Source organism: Hippopotamus amphibius, chromosome 8 (assembly GCF_030028045.1).
Source record: "Hippopotamus amphibius kiboko isolate mHipAmp2 chromosome 8, mHipAmp2.hap2, whole genome shotgun sequence".
Lineage (NCBI taxonomy): Eukaryota > Metazoa > Chordata > Mammalia > Artiodactyla > Hippopotamidae > Hippopotamus > Hippopotamus amphibius.
The window spans coordinates 97563344-97584148 of record NC_080193.1 but is presented as its reverse complement, the minus strand read 5'-3'; the positions used below and the strand labels follow the sequence as shown (position 1 = coordinate 97584148).

At 42.3% G+C, this 20805-nt stretch overlaps 1 protein-coding gene across 4 annotated transcripts in view; it reads right to left on the bottom strand.

The window, feature by feature from the left end:
• PLEKHM3 (pleckstrin homology domain containing M3) overlaps positions 1-20805 on the bottom strand; it is a 198023-nt gene that overhangs the window by 145666 nt on the left and 31552 nt on the right. For 3 of the 4 annotated variants that reach the window (XR_009055126.1, XM_057745975.1, XM_057745974.1), the window contains exon 2: positions 13423-14342. Coding sequence is in view for 3 of the 4 variants with exons in the window: in XM_057745975.1 (XP_057601958.1) it covers positions 13423-14023 (601 nt within the window). In the remaining variant the exon portion in view is untranslated. The remainder of the gene's footprint in view (positions 1-13422; positions 14343-20805) is intronic. The other variant, XM_057745976.1, reaches the window with a different exon arrangement.

Sequence of the window (20805 nt, the reverse complement as noted above, 5' to 3'; positions counted from 1 at the left end):
TTCATTTTTCTCACTCCCCCACCTCACCTGCCTTCTACTCCATCCTTATAAGGGCCTTTAAACATGAAGCCCTTCCACCTCACCCCTTATAGTCTCTTCCTCGTTTCACTGGACTCCTTCCTCCTTTAGGCTCTTCAGTCAATAGTGAAAACTTGTTTTCTCAGACTTCCCAGATTTAATCACCAACTCCGGATTGTCACCATCACCTATTTAAACCTAGCATGCTCGAGGAAGACGCACAAGTATTAACACAGGTATGTTAGTTCATTTCAGCTGCTGTAACAAAATACCATAACCTGGGTAGCTTGTAAACAACAAAAATTTGTGTCTCACAGCAATGGAGACCAAAAGTACCAGCTTTGGTACTGGTGAGATCAAGCTTCCTGGCGGATAGAAGGCTGTCTTTTTGCTGTAACTTCACATGACGGAAGGGGCTAGGGAGCTCTGTGGGGGTCTCTCTTAGAAAAGCACTGATCCCATTCACAAGGGCCCCACCCTCATGACCTAAGCACCCCTAAAGCCCCTCTTAATTCTATCACTTCAGGGGTCAGAAGTTTAACATATGAATTTGGGGGGGACACAGACCAGAGCACCAGTCAAAGATAGATTCACGTTGTTCAAGTTTTATAGCTTTGATCCTGACAATTCATTCTTTTTATTTTTAATTAATTAATTAATTTACTGGCTGTGTTGGGTCTTCATTGCTGTGTGCAGACTTTCTCTAGTTGCAGAGAGCAGGGGCTACTCTTCATTGCGGTGCCCAGGCTTCTCATTGTGGTGGCTTCTCTTGTTGCAGAGCATGGGCTCCAAGTGCATGGGCTTCAGTGGTTGTGGCGCATCAGCTCAACAGTTGTGGCTCACGGGCTCTAGAGCGCAGACAGTAGTTGTGGCACACGGGCTTAGTTGCTCCGCAGCACGTGTGATCTTCCTGGACCAGGGCTCAAACCCGTGTTCCCTGCATTGGCAGGTGGATTCTCAACCACTGCGCCACCAGGGAAGTCCATCAATTCATTCTTTTATTCATCTCGTGGGTCCCAAACACAATCCCAGAACAATTTTCCCACACATTCTTTAGTCTTTCCAAACTCCAAATTCCACCATCTCTGTCTCTGTGTACCATAGGGAGCTCCTTGATGTATACTATACTTGGCTTCACTTCAATATTACACTAACTGATGTCCTATACAAGTGCAACAGAGCACAGTGGTTAAGACCACAGGTACTGGAGCCAACTGCCCTAAGTTTAAATCATAATCCTGACCTTACTGGCTGGGTGACCCTGGACAAATTACTTAACCCAAGTCTCAGTTTTATCATCTTTAAAATAGGGCTATATTAGCACCTGCCTCATTGTACTATTATGAGGAAGAAATGAGTAACTCTCAGAAAGATGCCTGACACATCTTAAGTATTCAATAGATGTTTCCTATTTTAGCTTCTGGTCTCCTTGTTAAAGCTAACCCTTCCACCACCACTCTGTACCTAATCCCTTCCCTCTTCTTCAGAATCTCTTCCTCAATAACATCTGAAAACTACCCCTCCTCAGATCTCTCCTCCCCTTGTCTTCTAATATCCTAAGGTTTGTTGTGTCTATTCAAAGCTATTCACTTGAACCTACATCTCCTATGGCTCAATCGATCTCCTTCCTTCAGATTCCAGATTCTTCCAATGCCTCTACTTTCTGTTCCACACAATCTGGCCTCTGATTATTGCTCTGACCTCACATCACATCATCTCACATTTCTTCTCTCACTCCAGCCAAAAGCCTCTCATGTTTTTTGAACAAGCCAAGCACTTTCTGGCCTCAAGGACTCTGAAGCTGCTGTACCCTCTGTTTGGAACATCTACATCTCCCCCCAGCTCCACTGACTTATTCATCTCCCTCAGCTTTTCACCTCAAAGGTGCCATCCTCAATGAGGCCATCATCCCTCAGCACCTCAGTTAAAGAGCCCCCCTCAGTCCCTCTCTATCTCATGACCTTGCTTTAATTCTTTCAAAGAAGACAGCAACTGAATGTCTCCCTTACTCCGTGTTTCCATGGCTGGCTCCACATGTATTTGTCGAATGTCTGCACAAAGGACTAAGCTAGAATCTGTGGAAATGCCAAGTGAACCAGACAGATCCTGTCAACAGTTTATAGCCCAATGACAGCCCTTCCTTCTCTTTTCACAAGCCCCACTTTCTCTTGTGCCACACTCACCCTAACTCGAGTCCTCATCACCTCACATCTTGACGACTGGCAGAGCCCTCTCATTTCCACCCTTTCAAGTCTTTCCATCTACCAACCCAGCCCATGTACTAGTAGGGCCTGAGGGGAGCCAATAAACAGCATCCCTTTTATTCACCCAATTTCTAAACCAACTGAGATTCACAAGGGGTAGTCAGATGCGTAGGAATCAAAACATGAGCCAGTTGGAGGACACAGCTTAGGTGTGCAGCAACAAACTGAACCCCAGAATTACACAGACCTACCTACGAGTCACCAGCAGCACTGGATCAGCACAGGCTTCCCCTCCTGGGGACTGCCCATGAAAGGCTGATGGGTGGCAGAGCAGGTCTAGAGGAGCGGAGCAGAGTTAGTGCTTCCTGTAGAAGCTGAGTTACACATGCCTGGCTTCTCTCCTAAAGTTGCCACCCCAGGAGTGGAGTGTGCAAAGGGACGGAGAGGGGCCAAGAGTGCTATTCTAACTGATGCTCATTTACATGGACACAAAAGCTACAGGGAACGAGATTCCCTGCTACCCACCCCTCACTGCCCTTGGCCCCTGCCAGCTTCCAGACTTTCTGTAAAATATCCTTTTAATCGTGACTCTCAAGAAATTTTCAAATGCATCTTGCTAAACATATTATGTTAATTCTCTCTGTCTGGCTTTGAAGGGCCTCCATACTCTCGGCCCACTGCTCTCCAAAATGCAGTCCTGTTTTGGCTTAGCCTCTGACCACCCCAAAGACAGGCTGTGTTCATCTCCACCTCGGCTGTGTGCTCAACCCTCAATGCTCAGCAGGAACATCCTTTCCTCGAGGAAGACCTCTGACGTTCTAGGCCACAATCAAGTGTCTTTTCTTTACATTCCTGGTTAACAAAACATAGTTTTCCAAGTCTATTTGTTTCATGTTATTATTCAACCATGTTTAAGCCAGAGACTAGGGGGAAATTAACTAATTTTAGGTCTTTGTTCTCATTAGTGGCACACGAAAGAAGTGAAACAGGATGCACATCAGTCGTGACACTGACACAAATGTCCATAGCAAAGAACACGAAGAGAATGACGCCTCAGGAACCAAAGAGGGACTGTGTTTTGTCCATTTTAAATATGGTATATAAACCCTCACATAGTGTAGTGCTCACAGATATGTGTTAACAAACTTACTCTGGTAGAAATGAACTAGGTTCAAGTGATAGCTCTTCTGTCAGTTACTTTGGAGATCTTTCTTTATGGGTAAAAGAGAATGTCCCATTTGTTTTCCCTTCATAAACTTAGGGGAAAAGACATATCTATGTAGGTTCTAGAAGAAACAGACTCGTAACATATCTAGCTACACATTAATTAGCTAGACACACCAGCGGGGGATGTTTTCCATCGAAGTTTCTTGTGCCATGAGCAGCAGTGATAGTGCATAAGTCAATACAGACCTGATCAACTTCACTTCTCAAGTGTGAACCTGACCAGGAGACCACAGACCCAACCTCTTAAATTCAGAGGTTCTCTGCCTTCTGTGATAAGGGTAATTTCTAGTGCTTATAGAATTTTTGACCCAGAAAACATTTCCAAACATCAGTTTTCAAATGATGCTCGCTCTTGGCCATGGCGAGCTTTTCATTCTGTTTTGTTTATCTATACGAATCAAGTATAAAAGAATCTCCCATACTTAGGCCACCAGATTTTCAGAGAAGTGGCGTTCCATTGCTATATCTTTGGCTAACATAGAATCATAGAAACTCAGAGCCAGAAGGGACTAGAAATCTCTTCAGCCCAGCTCTATGTGACACAGAACCTGTTAGGTACCGACCCACCCTGTCAAGGGTCTCCCCCTTCTTAACCAATAGAACCCTAATTTTGTTCAGGTGTGGAGATGGCCTCTCCTCTGCCCCACAAAAAGAATCGTGATTTGTTTAATCCAATCAGTAACCCCATTCTCCTTTGCCAGAGATTGCTTTAGGGGTAGGCATGCAACCCAGTTCTGGCTACTGATGAAGTGCTATTGGGGTCCTCTCGGAAGAGACCCAGAGGAAGTGCCCTGCTTTCCCTTCCTGACTTTGGCGGCTGATATACATCTTTGGGGCTCCTGTAGCCATCTTGCATCAATGAGAGAGAGAAGAGACACCACCAATATACTGAGGATAGCAGAGAAAAAAGATAAAAAGTGCCTGGATCCTTGATGAACCTGGGGCCACCAGAGGTAGGTGTCCTTAAGTGTTTATTGCATAGAGTGTTTGATATTCACTATGTGTCCAATAGCTATCTGTTAGATGAAAAAATAAGATGATAAATGGCCTCATTGCTTATGCCACTTTCAGTTGAGTATTCTATTACTTGCTTCTAAAAGCATTCTAACTGATTTAACAGATTTGGAATGAGGTTCCAGGAAAAAAAATGACTTGGCCAAGGTTACACCACAGAGTGTTTAAGTTGAGAGTGGAACTCCAACCTCCAGACTTTCAATCCAGATCACACTGTGCTTTATTTGTGGTAGAGGAAATGAGTCCTAAGCCTCCTCAGACTTGAGAGGCAGTGTTATAGCGTGGTTATGTGTGGCCTCCAGACTGGGCCTGGATTGGGATCCTAGCTCTACCACATACTGGCCACATGGCCTTGGCTGAGGTTATCTTCTCCAAGGCTCAGCTTCCTCAAATGTAAAATCAGGACAATATTATCTAACACATTAAACTATTATTAATATTAAATAAGATAATGGATTAACACTTCTTAGCACAGGTCTGGGTATAAAGTTAACTCTCTAAATGATAGTTCTTATTGACAGTATTAATAATAACAAACTTCATTCAACTTGCCTCAAGCTTTAGGTAAGGAAAAATGAAAGAGAGGCCATTTTCATTCTGGAAACAAACAAACAAAACTGCGCTGTCCTGATTTTCCAAGCACCAATAAATAGACTTCAACCAAACATCTTGTAAATGCTGATACTTGATATGACAGAAAGTGGTCTAAAACACAATTCATTTCATCAAAGAACTGACAACCTAGTGTGGGAGATGAATATATAAGCAATTATCTATAATGCATGGCAGAATAAAATGTACTATGGAAACATAAAATAACAGAAAAAATAATTTTAATTAAAAAAAACACACAGAAACAGAGAACAAACTAGTGGTTATCAGAGGGGAAAGGGGTCAGGGGAGGAGCAAGATAGGTGAATTAGGAGGATTAGGAGGTATGAACTACCACGTATAAAATAAGTTTCAAGAATGTGATGCACAGTACAGGAGATATAGCCAACATTTTATAATAATTTTGTATACAGTATAATCCATAAAAATAGAAAATCACTATGCTGTATACCTCAAATTAATATAATACTGTAAGTCACTTATACTTCAACTTAAAAAAAATGGAAAAATATGGAAAGATCTCAGGGAGGATGTGGCATTTGAACTGGTCCTTGAAAGATAATAGAGGATTGTGAAAAGTGAAGAAGGCAGGGAAGGTATTGTGGGTGAAGAGACATCATGAGCAAAGGCCTAGGAGCTTGAATGCACACAGCACACTCAAAATTAGCACACAGATAAGGTGATAAACTTGGAAAGACAGAAAAGATATCTGGATGCTTTAGAAAATTTACACTTGATTTTTGTAAAGAACAGGGAGCCATGATTCATTTTTGAGAACAGAGTAACATGAAAAGATCTGTGTTTTAAGAAAGTAACTCTAGCAGTTTGTGAAATTAGTAACTATAGTTCTCCTTAGCCAAGAAAGATAAAATACATTAACAGGACAACCGCAAAAAAATGCCAGACATTTCATTTTCAGAGTTCCCATATAGATTTGTTAGGAATCAGGATGCGGGCTGGCGATGAGGCATGTTGGGTTTCCGAAAAATATAACCAATGGAAACTATACAACCATATAAAATCTACTTTCTGTGACCTATTTTAGCAACTTCTTTGCACTGACTAATCTTGCTGAAGGGTGAATCACAAATTCAGCAGAGCCCATGTCCTGGTGACCTCACTTGTTCTAAGCCCGCAGGAATAGTCCCACCTCTACTGGCTCCAAGGCTTTTGAGAAACATCATAATTGAAAAAGCAGTCATTTTAGTGTAAGTCCCAAATTTGGCTTTTTTCTTTTTCTTTAAGTGAAAGATGGGGAAAAAGGGAATCGAAACAGAGTAACACAGAACTCAGCATAAAGAAACCATACTGCCATGGTTTTTCTAGCCCTACAGAAAAACTCTGCTTGAGACCTTCTCCTAAAGTACTCAGCACAAGAAAAACAGGCAGAGGAACAGTACTAGGTCACCAGAGAATGAGACGGACTGAAACAAAAGCCCAGCTGACCACTGCCCTTGCCAAGCAGATGAAAATGTGAACACAGGAAGGGAAGAGTCAGTCAGATTTGGGCAGTCTGCTGAGTTTCAGAGCTTCAGAGCTAACACCAAGGATTTCTTTCAAGGTTTTTTATTTTAAAAATTGCAACAGCCGTTCATCCAGAAGTAGAGTTACAAGGCACATGGAAAGCCTCCATGTTAAATAATTTCAACCATACCTATACTCCCATCACAACCCTCCATTACCTGTCTGACTATAGTCATTGGCTCCCACACAACCGTGAGTCAAGGTCAGTTCAACTGCATTCTAGAATAATATCATTTTAGAGTTGAGAAAGATTATAGAGATAATTTAATCTGCTTTACTAGTTTATAAACCAAAGGCAACAGACAAGTGATTTTTCCAAATCTACATGGAGAGTTGGGGTAGAGCTACATAAAAAGTCCTAGATGAGTGTTCCTTCCATATAGCCTCACCTTCCTCTACCATGTGTATATACTTAGAGGAATAAGAGTGTGTGTGTGTGCGCGCGCGCATGTGTGTATACACCTGTTTTTCATATTGATAACATATCTAGCGTCCACATGTTCCTGTGACTTTTTATGTTCTTGCCTTAATATACGTTCATATTTGGATTGTAATTCTATGGTGTTAGGACCCCATCTTCTTTATCCCACAGGAAATTCCCTGCTGCTTACGGCTGTATCATTACTCAGTGAACAAGAACAGGATGACAGTGGTGCAAAGGGGGAAAGGGTTAAGGAGCATGTCTGCGTAGAATGAAGATTAGTGCTAGGACTAAAAAGGAGCCATTCCGGTGGTGGCATCAGGGCCCTCCCTCGGGGCTAGTTCCCAGTCACACCTTGCTACAGCTGCCCAAGGCATGGCAGACCCTGGGATGGCAGGAGGAAGGGAGCTGGACCTGAGGAAGCCTTGGTGTCCACCACCTTCCTTGAGGTTCTTTTGAAATAACTGCCTTTGAAATAGAGACACAGATGTAGAGAACAAACATATGGACACCAAGTGGGGAAAGTGGGGGGTTGGGATGGAATGAATTGGGAGAGTGGGACTGCCATATCTACATTACTAATAAGAAAAAAAATATCAAATTGTACACTTTAAATATATGCAGTTTATTGTAAAAAAAAAAGAAATAACTGCCTTTGATGTGAGGTGACAGACGTGTTATTTAATGGCTGGATACATCCTTTCACAATGTATATGTACATCAAACCATCATGATGTACATCTAAAATATCTTACAATTTTGTCAATTATACTTCAATAAAGCTGAAAAAAATTTAAAAAGAACCGCTGTTGCCATCTCACCTTAGATCTATTCCGTCCCATCAGTTTATGACCTAACCCCTTTGTTACGACGATTTCACCCTCAGATAATGCAGGCACTCTTAACTATGCTGGATTCAAGCTATACTCCATCCACTTAGTAGGATTCACTGGCAGTACCCTAGCACTTAGCAGTCTGTCTCAGGTCTGCCTCTACCTGAGGCAATGAAATCTCTAGAATGCACTGAGTAAGGCTTCTGAGTAAGACTGAAAAAGGAAGCCAAAGATGGGGCAAAACTCAGAAGAAGCCCTCTTTCCACGGTCACAAACTCAGGGAGGTCGGTTCATTTAGGCTTTTCTGCATGGCTAACAGTCAAGAGTGTGAAAGGCAAAGCTACAGTCTTCCTTTTGTGAATCATTGGTCCACTAAAGGACTGTGAGCAGCTCTGCACTGTTCACGTAGTAAATATGTTAAAGGCAGGAAACAATCCTTGCTTAGCTAGACTGCTTTGGTGTGTCCCAGTTTTTCCTAATCTGTGATTCTCCAAGGGATTAGTTTTAGTTGATGAACATTATCCAGATCTCTTTCTTCCACACCACTACCTACCCTTTACCCCGACAGGGACTGATTGCCAACAAGACTTCTGTAGCGGAGGGCTCTGGAGACCGAGAACTACTGGCTTCCAAAGTAGGGTTCCAGCTCCAGTTTAGTGCTTAAGAGCATCAACTCTGAAGAAAGAGTGCTCAGGTTCAAATTGATGATCCACTTGTTACTAGCTGGGGGACTGTAAGCATGTTACTTAAGCTCTCTGTACCTCAACGTCCTCATCCTTAAAATGGGCTCAATAAAAATAGCTATATCACAGGAGTGTTACATGAATTAAATAAGCTGTTATTTGCAAAGCACTTAAAATAGTGAACAAAATAAGGGTTTGCTGCTGTTATTATTATTTTTTTCCCTTCTCTTTCCATCTGGGCTCTCTCACTTACACTGAGAATGTTGGCTTTGACAGTAACAAGTTGGCTGTTAATCTGTTTGATGTGTTTTGCTCTCATATATACCAAAAATCTAGGAAAGAAGTGACCTTCAACTCCAAAGCAATAGTCTCATGTAAAGAAATACTATGAGGGAACAGGGAAAAGTTGAGGAATGATGCAAAAAATTACCTCACACGACTGCCAACTTCAGAAAGACTAAAGGGCAAACCACAATTATCTCCCCAGGCTTTGTGCTCACCAAACAGCAGTCAGATTCCTCTACAAAGGGTAATCGGAACTGTGCCTGTGTGACCCCGGAGTCTGAGATGGTATCTGGAGACTCCTCCAAGGCCAGGGTGCCATTCTTCCAAAGCTAGGGGCTGCTTTATAAGCCACATCTGTTTGATTCTCTCTTATCGCAAGGATAGTGCACAGCGGCCTTTGAGATGAAAGCAAATCTTCATTTTTCACTGCTGCTAAAGAACTTCACAGAGAGGATGTGCAATGTATGAGACGCTACATGATGGTGCGAGGCCCTCAGAAAAGAGGGTGGAGTTGTTCTTTTTCTAGAAAGACATAAACCAGCTAAAGGAGTTAATGTTCTTAATTTATCAGCTTGATTTCTACCAGAATTATATTCATCTCACATGTAAAAAAATGTTTTGAGCACCTATTATATTCAGAGCCCTATATTTGGTAGTGAGGATAAAACAACGCATAGGAAACAATCCCTTCCTCGGTGATCATAAACTCTGGCGCGGAAGCCAGTAAACAGTTGATAACAAGTCAGTATGAGAGCGGGAATGGTTTATTTCCCATGAACAAGCCAGTTAATAGCTATGAGAAAGTACAATGCAGGGAGGGCAATTCAAGAAATATTTATTGCGAGGCCATTTTAGGAAACTGACTATGCCAAGGAAAACCAGGATGTTGGTAGTAACACTGATTCTCATTGATGAGTTTCAAACTCAATTAGTAATAGTAATAATAATATTATTAAATGTTTAACACATTTATTAAGTGTTTACTATGTGCCAAACATGGTTCTAAGAAGCACTTGAGATCTTTTAACCCTTTTAATGCCCACAAGATACTGAGGTAAGTACTACTATTATCCCACGCTTTATGGCCAAGAAAAAAAAATTTAAAGCTCAGAGAGATTAAGAAACCTGCCTTGTGTTACACAGCTAGTAAGTACTGAAACAAGGACTGAAACTCTTAACAGTCTAGGTTTAGCATCATTTTTTAACCAATACGCCACTTTGACCAGAAGGCCTTCTTCAGATAGGCCTGCCCATTACCCGAATAGCTGTGACTGCCCTCAATATGCCAAAATCTGATTTGCTTTATATCCGAAGCAGCATTTATCCTCAGTAAGGCTCAAAAGCCCAGTTAATCATTGCCAAATGAGGCAGAAGACACAGAGGCCTTACCTAAAGAAGAAGACCTTTGGGCGCATTGTTGTGGAAGGAAAGAGAGGGAATGAGGGAGGCAAAAGAAGAGGAAAGGGTAGTTGAGGAGAAGAACCACTCCCGGAAAATCTTTAAGCTACTCAGGTGAGCTCAGAAAAGGATCCAGATAAAAATAAAAAATCAACTGGAGAAAACACAAGACTACAAAGTAATAAAGCCCATAAGCAAGAGACTGACAGGGCTAGACACAAAACCAAGTTGCCCTCATCAAAGGAAACCCATATGACTAAATTTTATTCCTTCCGAGGAGTCCTCAACTTCTCACTAACCCCTGTTAATTTTCAGAACGGCTGGAGTAGAGGATGTGAGGATGATGGACCCTTTCTGGACACTGAATTTGAAGTCCCTGTGGGACGTTCCAGCAGAGATGTTCACCACACAGCGGGATATGCGAGTCTGAAGCTCAAGGAAGAGGTCTGGCCTGACCCCAAACCTCCTGGGTCCTCAGATCCAGCTCTGACCTCCCATACTGCCTCCCTCTGCTTTGGACATATCCCTTCAGGAGAGATAATAAGCCCCTCTTCAATTTGGATGGCTACTTTCAAAGGTTTTAAAGTGAACTTCACTCAGAGATCTCGGCTGATTTTGACTAGCATGCACTTGGGTGTTGGCACATCCCCGCGCCTTCCAAACACTGTGAGAATTACAGCTGGCAGAGTGGGTGACCAGCCACGAATCTAGAGAACTCCCCTCCACCCCCAGCTCAAGAATGGGTGGCCAGGGGGCCCTGCTTACCCCTGCCCTTTACCTAGTGAGCAGTGAAAACAAGATTTCTCTCTCCTGCTGTCCAGAGTACGCCAGACAGAACAGGTGTCAGAATCTGGGGAGGCCATTTCCCCAAGTTTACTTATTCCTGATAGGATGTGTATCCCACGGATGACCAAAAGGTGGCCAGGTTATATTACATCGATACTTGCAAAGGACATTTGTTAGTTTACCTTTTAAAATACCATTCACTACTTATATTTTAACATAATATTCAAAATTTTTTAAATTGAGAATTAAAAAGTAACAATCATGGTCTGTCATATCCTCAAGAGAGAAGCTAAGGAAGGTTCTCTCTTTAGGTTCCTTTAGAGAACCTGAGAAAGGCCAGTTCTTGCATTTACAATCCAAACAAGATAGGAAAAAATAAAATTGGAAATAATGACATCCTCTTAACTTGGGTTATGCCAGGGATTTAGAATGGTCACAGTGGTTTAGTGACTTAAAAAAAAAAAATCTATGTAAACTCCAAGAAAGCAAATAAGAACTGAGGCTGTTTGCTCATCAATGAGTACAACTGTTTGTATGTGAGTCCAAGGCAAAGCTCTCATTCTGCCAGGCACTGGGCTCACAGCAACTTGTTTACTCCTAATATCTAACCAGTTACCAAGCACTGTGCTTTATAATGTCCTTTTCTTTTTACTCCCAAGGTCACCACCTTTGGATAGATGTTACAGAGCACTGGTGAAAGTCTAGGAAGGAAGATAAGGAATTGTGAGTCATAAATTTGAGTGGGAGAAAAAATATATTTTAAAAGGATAGATTTGAAGTGGATGTTAAAATAACACAATATCTCATAGACAGGAAGACTGCACTTCCTTAATGGACATACTAAACCATATCCTAGCCTTGAGTTACACTTACAAACAAAATGTTATTAATTAAAATTTAATGTAAAGTAAGTAAATAAAATACAATGTTAAGTGTATCAGTGGAGTAGCAAGCAATGATAGAGATTGAAATAACACTAAAATAGCAGTTAAGTACATAAAATAGTCTCCCCAGTTAATTGAGCAGAAGCCATCTAAATGAAGAGTTAAGCAGGGTAACTGAAGAATCATCAGTAATGAAAATGGATAGCCTGTATAAATGAGGTTATAGTGAAGAAAAATGCTGGGGGAAATGGAGAGATGGTTTGTCATGTCTCACAGAAGGGGAAGTTCACATGTGAGTACACAAGTATGTATTCATATGCACGAGTGTGTGTATAAAGTACAAGGAAAACAAATTCAGGGCCCTGCACCATGAGGTCCTAACCAACCTCTCCAAACTTTTCCTCCCACTACTGCCATGAGATCTTTTGGTCTCCTCAAGGGTCAGCCTGCTCTTCTTGTCTCTCCCTTTATTCACACCATAATCCTGACCTCCACCTGTGACTCTCTTTCTGCAACTTAGTGTCCTTCAAGGTCCAGCTCAAGTTCCACCATGTCCCACAAGCCCTTCCTGCCAAGCCCAGCCCAGAGTGTCTTCCCCTTCCTCTATCCTCTGACAATCGCTGCCACGCACTCATTTGAAAAAAAAAAAAAATCCTGGGACTTCCCTGGCAGTGCAGTGGTTAAGAATCTGCCTGCCAATGCAGAGGACATGGGTTCAAGCCCTGGTCCAGGAAGATCCCACATGCCACAGAACAACTAAGCCTGTGTGCCACAACTACTGAGCCCATGTGCTACAACTACTGAAGCCCACTCACCTAGAGCCCGTGCTCCACAACAAGAGAAGCCACCGCCCTGAGAAGCCTGCGCATCGCAACAGAGTAGCCCCCAGCTCTCTGCAACTAGAGAAAGCCCGTGTGCAGCAACGAAGACCCAATGCAGCCATAAATAAGTAAATAAATAAATAAATAAAGCCACCCTATAAGAGGGTGCATACTGTATAAAAAAAAAAAAATCCTAATAATATACAGTAAAACAAAAGTTCCCTCCCAGGCATTTCAGTTGAGCATCTCCTTTCTCTCACCACTGGGTGCCTTCCTGCATCTTTGGGAGTGTCTGATCCCCCAGCCTAATGAGAAGTTCTTTAGGGCAGAGGCTGTCTTCACACATTTTATAATCCTTCACAGCGCAAGACTATGGCCAATGCATGATCCAATCAACATCTACCAATGTGAATTAGTGATATCATACAATGTTCAAAGGAAATTACTACATTAATTATGAGAATATTCTGATGCTAACATACCAGATTAGGAAGGGAGAATTAACTGTAGTGATCTTTGCGCTCAGTATCTCCTAGGACAATAAGAAGACTGTAGACTTCAGGGAAGGTACGTGTGAAAGTAACTGTAAGAGGGGCTTAAGCAGGCAAAGCCAGACCCAGACAGCGGAGAGTAACACTCTCATGAGGTAGATGCAAGAGAGACAAAAGCAAATCAACAATTGTTTAGTAGCAGTCAGCTATAAAACACATACCCATGTTTCCTTGAGCATCTTCTACCTTGTTTGATGAGGACAACAGCAACGACGGCCTGGTGAAGTGAGGGCCCTGAAGAGACGGTTGCTGCTGCTGCTGCAGAGGCGTGGTTTTAAGGATCACCCTCCAGTCCACCTGGGTAATATCTGACCTTGATCGAGCATGGCCGGGCTTAAAAGTAGAGGTCTCATCCAGCAAGTCATTCACAGAACGAGGTCTGTCCCTCCGTCGCTGACAGATGTTGAAAAAATTAAAGGTTGAAGCTTCCTTTTGCTCCATCCAGGACAGGTTATCTGGGGTTGTCCCTTTCTGGACCATAAACTGTTCTTTGGCAGGGAAGACATTTTGAGCTTTGGTTTCTAAGAGCCTGGTCTTACAGTGGTCCCAGATCATGCCTCCCTTGCCCAGGGAGGCGACATTTCTGATAGCACCATTGTCTATGTTACTGAGGACCTCACGCCCCACCAGTTCAGGGACTTCCTGAATTCCGTAAACCTCTGCTTGCTGCACGGCCTTTTCCAGCTTACTATCGAAGGTACTAAAGAAATCCTCAGTAACTTCCAAGGCTGGGCTGATATCATCCACTTCCAAAGCTTCCATGTCACAGGCTCCAAGAGGCCTAAGCCTCCTAGGCTGGTTCAGGAAAGGGCTTCATGAACATTCACCCGACGAAGAGAGGTGCTTTGGGCAACAGAGTTCTGGAAACAACTGGAAGGACCTTTCATACAGCTGCCCAGAGCAGGCCAAGCACAAGGGTGGTTGATGTCTTCCGGGACATTAAAAGCATCTGCTAGATGATAACAGCCATCAACAAAGGTACTGGGAGACAAACATTCCTTTGAGATTATCCTTCAATGAGACCTCTGTAAAGACAACAGGAAGTGCTTGTCAAGGCAATGCCATGACCATCTTTAATTTCCTGAAAGAAAATAAACAGAACAACATTGGCACATGTTTCATTGTATTCTACACACACGGATCTGCCCCATTACTTCCTCATATTTACATCTCTTCCACGGCAGTCATGCCCAAACATGGACAATACCTACACAGATGTTTCACCGTCAAGAGTACACATCACTACTTTGTATTAGAACTTACACAGAGCAGGGTGGGACTCTTGATAAAGGGAACTAAGGTCAATAGCATTTACTCACACAGACAAGCCTTTGAGAGCAGTTGTGAAAAGACTGCCCAGGCAAACCTCTGTGACATGCTGATCTAAAATAGTAAACAAAAGAGACTAGGAATTCTGTGACTGGGCCTATACTGTAATTAGTCTGAAAGTCATAATTGCATGAGTCCTTTCACAAACCCTGAAAGCACTGGTGGTTTGTTGGGCTCAAAGGTGCAAGAGGGAAGTAGAGAGGAAGAATGGCCCTTTTATTAACCTGAATGTTACCGTGCTGTGCTTCCTAGGTTTAGATTAGGTAATGCCAGATGATGACTCTGGACTTCACAATCCTTCCAGTTATGCAAAAAGGCTTGCAAAAAGCCTTCAGGCGCCAAACTCCCTGAGGCTTTGAGGATTGGCCTACGAGTAGGTCCGGCCTTGGGGCTGGGCAAAAAGAATCCTAATACTAACCACACTCTCTGGGAAATGCCAGATCTCCAAGGTCAGGCCAAACGAGAACAGTGATGCTGTCTGACAGGGTAGGCACTAGCCATACGTGGCTGTTTAAATTTATTAAAAATCAAATAAAGTTCCTCAGTCACAGTAGCCACATTTCACGTGCTCAACATACACCTTTGTATCTTTACCAACAAACAAACAAACAAACAAAACAACTAGGTAAGCTTTGTTTTCCTTAGCTACTTACAAGTAGGTAAAACTAGGCAATTAGCAACACCTTTGTAAGTTACTGCAAAGGTACATAAATGTGCTTTCTTTTTTAAAACTGCACAATTTCTGTGGCTCATTAAAATAATTTTTAGAACTTAGGCCATTAAATCATTACATTTAAGTCAACAGCACCAATCTACATTGCTTAATGTGTGTAAGTAAAACTGGTACATACAGCCCTTTATTTCAGATGTATCAAGAAGGTTTGCAGGTCACAGGAACCTGGTGGCTAACCTCTTGTAAAATGATAATGACTGTGAATTGGTCTACTTTTTATATTTTCATATTTATTACGTTAGCATTCATGAAGGAAGGTACAGATTGCTTTTTAGAGATAAAATCAGTAATAATATTTTTCTAGCTGCAAACAGGGTTTTGTTTGCTGTGTCCATGCTAAGCCTTGAGTCTTCTGAATCGTGTAGCAGTTTCACTATTTCTGTAATTTTGAAACTTGGAATTTTTCAGTTTTATCTTGCACACCATACATTAAGAAAAAGAAATACATAATAAATCTTAAAACTTTTAGTTCTTTACCAAAATTTTAAATGAACATAATAAAATACGAGTTTCCCATTTTACAGAAGAAGCACTGAGGTGCAGAGCACTAAGTTATTCATCTAAGATTCTATTATAAATATTCCTTTTCTTATCTGGTGCTTAAAATTCAGTGTTTAATCATACCAGAGAGTAAATACCTTCAAATCCATTATTTCTTTCTTTTTTTTTTTTAATCAAAATGTCTAGGAATATACTCTTTGTGCTCCCTGCTTTGGTATCCGCAAGCTGGTTAGGGGCATATAACCACTGACCGCCAGCACTGCTGGCTTGTGGAACACTCCATGCCAACATGTGCTAAAACTGTAGACTGTTAGACAGGGATGGGACCTTTGAGATCACCCTTTCACAGAAGGGGACACTGAGGCCCAGAGAAAGTAAGAGAAGTCCTAGGGACACTTCCGTATACAATGCCTCGTTTAATACTCATTAAGGGCAGGAACAATTCAACTTGAGAACCGTTTCAGTGCTGTTTAGCAAGGGATTCTGGAAACCACTCATCTACCATCCACTCATCACTTATTAAGGTCACGACAGGTCCAAGACGCTGAAGATGGAAGGATGAATAAGATACAGCTCTTGCCCTAAAGAGGCTCACAGTCTATCATGATGAGCCTAAGAAAGTAAGTCCAAAAAACTGCCTTGATAGAGGGTGCAAACGGGTCTGGTGGAGGAAGGAGGGAGGGGTCACTTGCCAGCAAAGGTGAGGGAGAGATTAAGAAGGCCTTCAAAAGGAGGTGCCCTTTGAGTTGCGCCTAGAAAACTTAGAAGTATTTGCCTGGGTGGCTTAGAAGAAATTAGGAAGAGTAAATCACCTTTTGGTTGGCAAGGGATTTTCAAGTTTATTACATAAAACGACTTTCCACAGGCAACATGGTGAGCAACGCAGCAGAGAAACAGCAAGCAATCTGGTGGATGTAGAGTCAGATCTAGGTCCACATCCTAACTCTGTCTCATACTAGCTATGTAATTTGGGGTAAGATTCCCCTGACCCACCCCCAAGTACACCCCAAGTCCTCTGGGCTAATCTGTTCTTCCTATTCTAGGAATTTCACTACTAATGCTTTCCATTGCTTCTGTCTGAAACCTACACAGCTATTCTCTTTGCCTTCTGATGTAAAAATGCGTTTACCCTTCAAAATCATACTCTATGCTTCACTGTGTGCCCCAGCATTTCCATGCCACTCTTCCTCTGCTCATTCCTCCACTTAGTCACACAGGCCTTTCAGTTTCTCCCATCAGGTTTACCTTTTTGATCTCCACGCCTGCCCACAGGCAGGCTGGAGGGGTTACTCCCTCCCTCCTGGACTCTTCTGCCCATCACATCAATGCCTAATCATTCTTCAGGGTCCAACCTAACATCAAGTGACAGACCTGTATTCTCTAAAGAGGGCCACAACAATATCTCCTATCCCATGTGCTTTTCTGCAATAAGAACTTGCTACTTCCCCATTAAGAATTGAGTTTACTTTTCCACTGCCATGAATCCAGACAAGGCTTGTGATGTTTTGATCACTCGAGTGTGGCAGAAATGATGCTGTGCCCACTGGAGGTATAGCCCTTAACTGGCCTGGTGGCCTCCTCTTTCCTATCTCTTGGAGCTCTAAGCCAATTATATAGAAAGTCCAGGCTACTCTGCTGGAGGGAAAGGCCACATGTTAGAGCACAGAGGTACCAGACATGTGGGGGGAGAAGCCATCTTGAAATGACAGCCCAGTTGAGCTCTCTGATGGTTCCAGCTCCAGTCAGTATCATAAGAGATCCCAAGTGAGAATTTTCCAGCTGAGCTCAGTTAGCCCAGAACCATGAGACATGATAAGCTGTTTTAAGACACTAAATTTCGGAGTAGTTTGCCCCATAGCAAACAATAATCAGGACTCATCACTTCCTTAGGGAAGCATTCTTTGGTGTCCCAGACTAAGTTAAATGTCCTTGTTTAAAGACAGATGGGCCGGGATTCCTAGGTGGTGCAGTGGTTAAGAATCCGCCTGCCAATGCAGGGGACACAGGTTCGATCCCTGCTCCAGGAAGATCCCACATGCCACGGAGCAACTAAGCCCGCGTGCCAAAAAAACAAACAAACAAACAAAAAAAAAAAAAAAAAAAAAAGACAGATGGGCCTTGGTTCAGAAGGGCACCAGCACTTCTGTAAGTTACACACATCACATTTGTAATTACTAGTTTCAATGTCAATATCCCTTCAGGCAGCAATTGTCAATTTTGTTCGCCCATGAACCCCCTAAACACAGCTGCACTTCAATAAATATTTGTTGAATAGATGAATGAATTGTTTCTGAGTGGCTATCTTTAGAATCTTGACATTGCTTTCTTTTTCCCCTTTTTCTTTTGTTGCCAGTACCTCTGACTTACAGCCCTCTCACCATGTAATGATTATCTCTAGCAATAAACAGAGGTACTGCTTTAACAGCTGCCAAAAAAAATTACTTTTTAGTGTAATAAATGAATTAACAGACCAATGTGAGAGATCCAGCCCTTTGCCTGTATTTGCACAGTACAAATTAAATAGCTAAAAAGAATTTGAGAGCTCCAGAGATTTATTCATTCCATATTTACTGAAGCAGCTACTGTGTTCTAGGCATTGGTGATACGACAGTGAACAAGGCACACATAAATCCTACCCTTGTGGAACTTACATTCTAGTGGAGCACTTACTACTTAGACCCTGCTCTGAATGCCTTCAATGTCTTACCTCATCTGTTAAGCTGTGGTGAGAAGGCTCATGTACTCCTCAACATCCTACGGCGATCCGATCCATCCCATCCCAAACCCCAACTCTCTATGAAGTCTTTCCTGAGACTCAATCCTTTCAGATCTCTCCCTTCCCCAAATATCTAAAGCATCACTAAACAAGTCAACTTTGCAAACTGTCTTCTCCCCTCAATTAGACTATAAGCTTCTCAAGGACAAGTCCCATATCTATATCTGTATCCTCCAACAAAGGCAGCAGGGTCTTCCTGCCTCTTGTCTTCCTCCTTCGAGAGCAGCCTCCACATCACTTCCCTTAATCCTCAGTCTCCCCAGTAAAACAGGGCTCAGCAAACATTGTCTGTAAAGAGCCAGCAATAAATAGTTTAGGCTTCGTGGGCCATACAGTCACTTTTGCAACTACTCAAGCCTACAGCTATAGTGGGATAAATAGCCACAGACAACGTGGAAATGGATGGACATGTCTGTGATTTGATAAAACTTTATTTACAAAATAGGCAGATAACCAAAATGTGGTATATCATACAATGGAACATTATTCAGCCTTTGAAAGGAAGGAAATCCTGTCACATGCCACAACATGAAGGAACCTTGACGACATCATACTAAGTAAAATAAGCCAGTTACAAAAAGAAATACTATGTGATTCAATGTATATTAAGAAGTCACATTCATGGAAATAAAAAGGTAGAATGGGGGTTATCAGGGGCTGGGGGGGGAAGGGAGTCATTGTTTAATGGGTATAGAGTTTCAGATTTGCAAGATGAAAAGTTCTGGAGATCTGTTTCACAGCAATGTACATATAAACACGACTGACCTTAAAACGATTAGATGGTAAATTTTATGTTTCTTACCATGACTTAAAACAAACAAACAAAAAACAAGCAGAGGGCCAGATTTTCCAGTGGGCTGTAGTTTGCCAATTCCTGGCCTAGAAGATCTAGTCCAGTCCCATGAGGAGAGGAGGCAGAAGTCAGCAGTGACAACTTTGGGTCTCAGGAAGAAGAAAGGAACTGCAGCCCCATCAACTACCAGGAATGGGACTTCAGTAAGTTACTTCACCTTCCTACTCTCAGTTTTCACATCTGCAAAATCAGCAAGTTAATAATACCTCTCTCCTCAAATAGCTGAGAGAATTAAATAGGACTATGCATGGCATGGTTCCCAGCACACAGCACAGCACATGAGTAACAACAGCCTAAAAGCCTTGCCTGACGGGTCCCATCACCTCTCCTCTATGACCTCATACTCTCCCCATGCCCAGCCTCCCTTCCACACGGGCCTCCCTGCTGGTTCTCCCACGTGCAGACATGGTGTCACCTCAGGGTCTTTGCATTGGTTGTCCCCCCCCCAACACCTACATGATCAACTCTTTCTTTAAGTGACTGTTCATGTCACCTTCTCAATGAGGTCTCCCCTGACCACACTATTTTAAATTATAACATGTGTCTCTGCCCTGGACTTCGGATCCCCTTTACTCTGTTTTATTTTATTTTTTAATAACTTTTTAATTTTAAAAGTTTTAGATTTACAGACTTATTGCAAAGACAGTACAATGAGTTCCCATATACCCCCCACCCAGTTTTCTCCATGTAACACCTTGCATTAATGTAGTACATCTGTCACAATTAATGAACCAATAGTGATATATTATTGTTAACTAAAGTGCATATTTTATTCGGATTTCCTCAATTTTTCCCAGTATCCGTTTTCTGTTCCAGGATCCTATCCAGGATACCACACGACATTTAGTTGTCAAGTCTCTTTAGCCTCATCTTGGCTGTGACGGTTTCTCAGACTTTACTTGCTTTTGATGGCTTTGACAGTTTTGATGAGTACTGGTCAGGTGTTTTATAGACTGTCCCCCAACTGGGATTTGCTTAATGTTTTTCTCATGATGAGAATAGAGCTATATGTTCTGGGGACAAAAACTACAGAGATAAAGTGCCATTCTCATCATATCATAACCAGAGTAGATACTATCAACATGACTTACTAATGCTCATGTTAACCTTGATCACCTGGCTGGACTCTTCTTCCTTATACATCTACCATCTTCTAACAAACCACTCAATTTACTTATTATTTACTGTCTAGAGTTTCTCTCTCCCCACTAAAGCATAAGCTCCTCGAGTGCAGGAATTGATGCTTATTTTGTTCACTAGTGTATCCCAAGGACACAGAGAAAGCCGGACACACACACAAAGGCACTAGATAGATACGCGTTGAATGAAGGCATTGTTACTCCTTCACATGA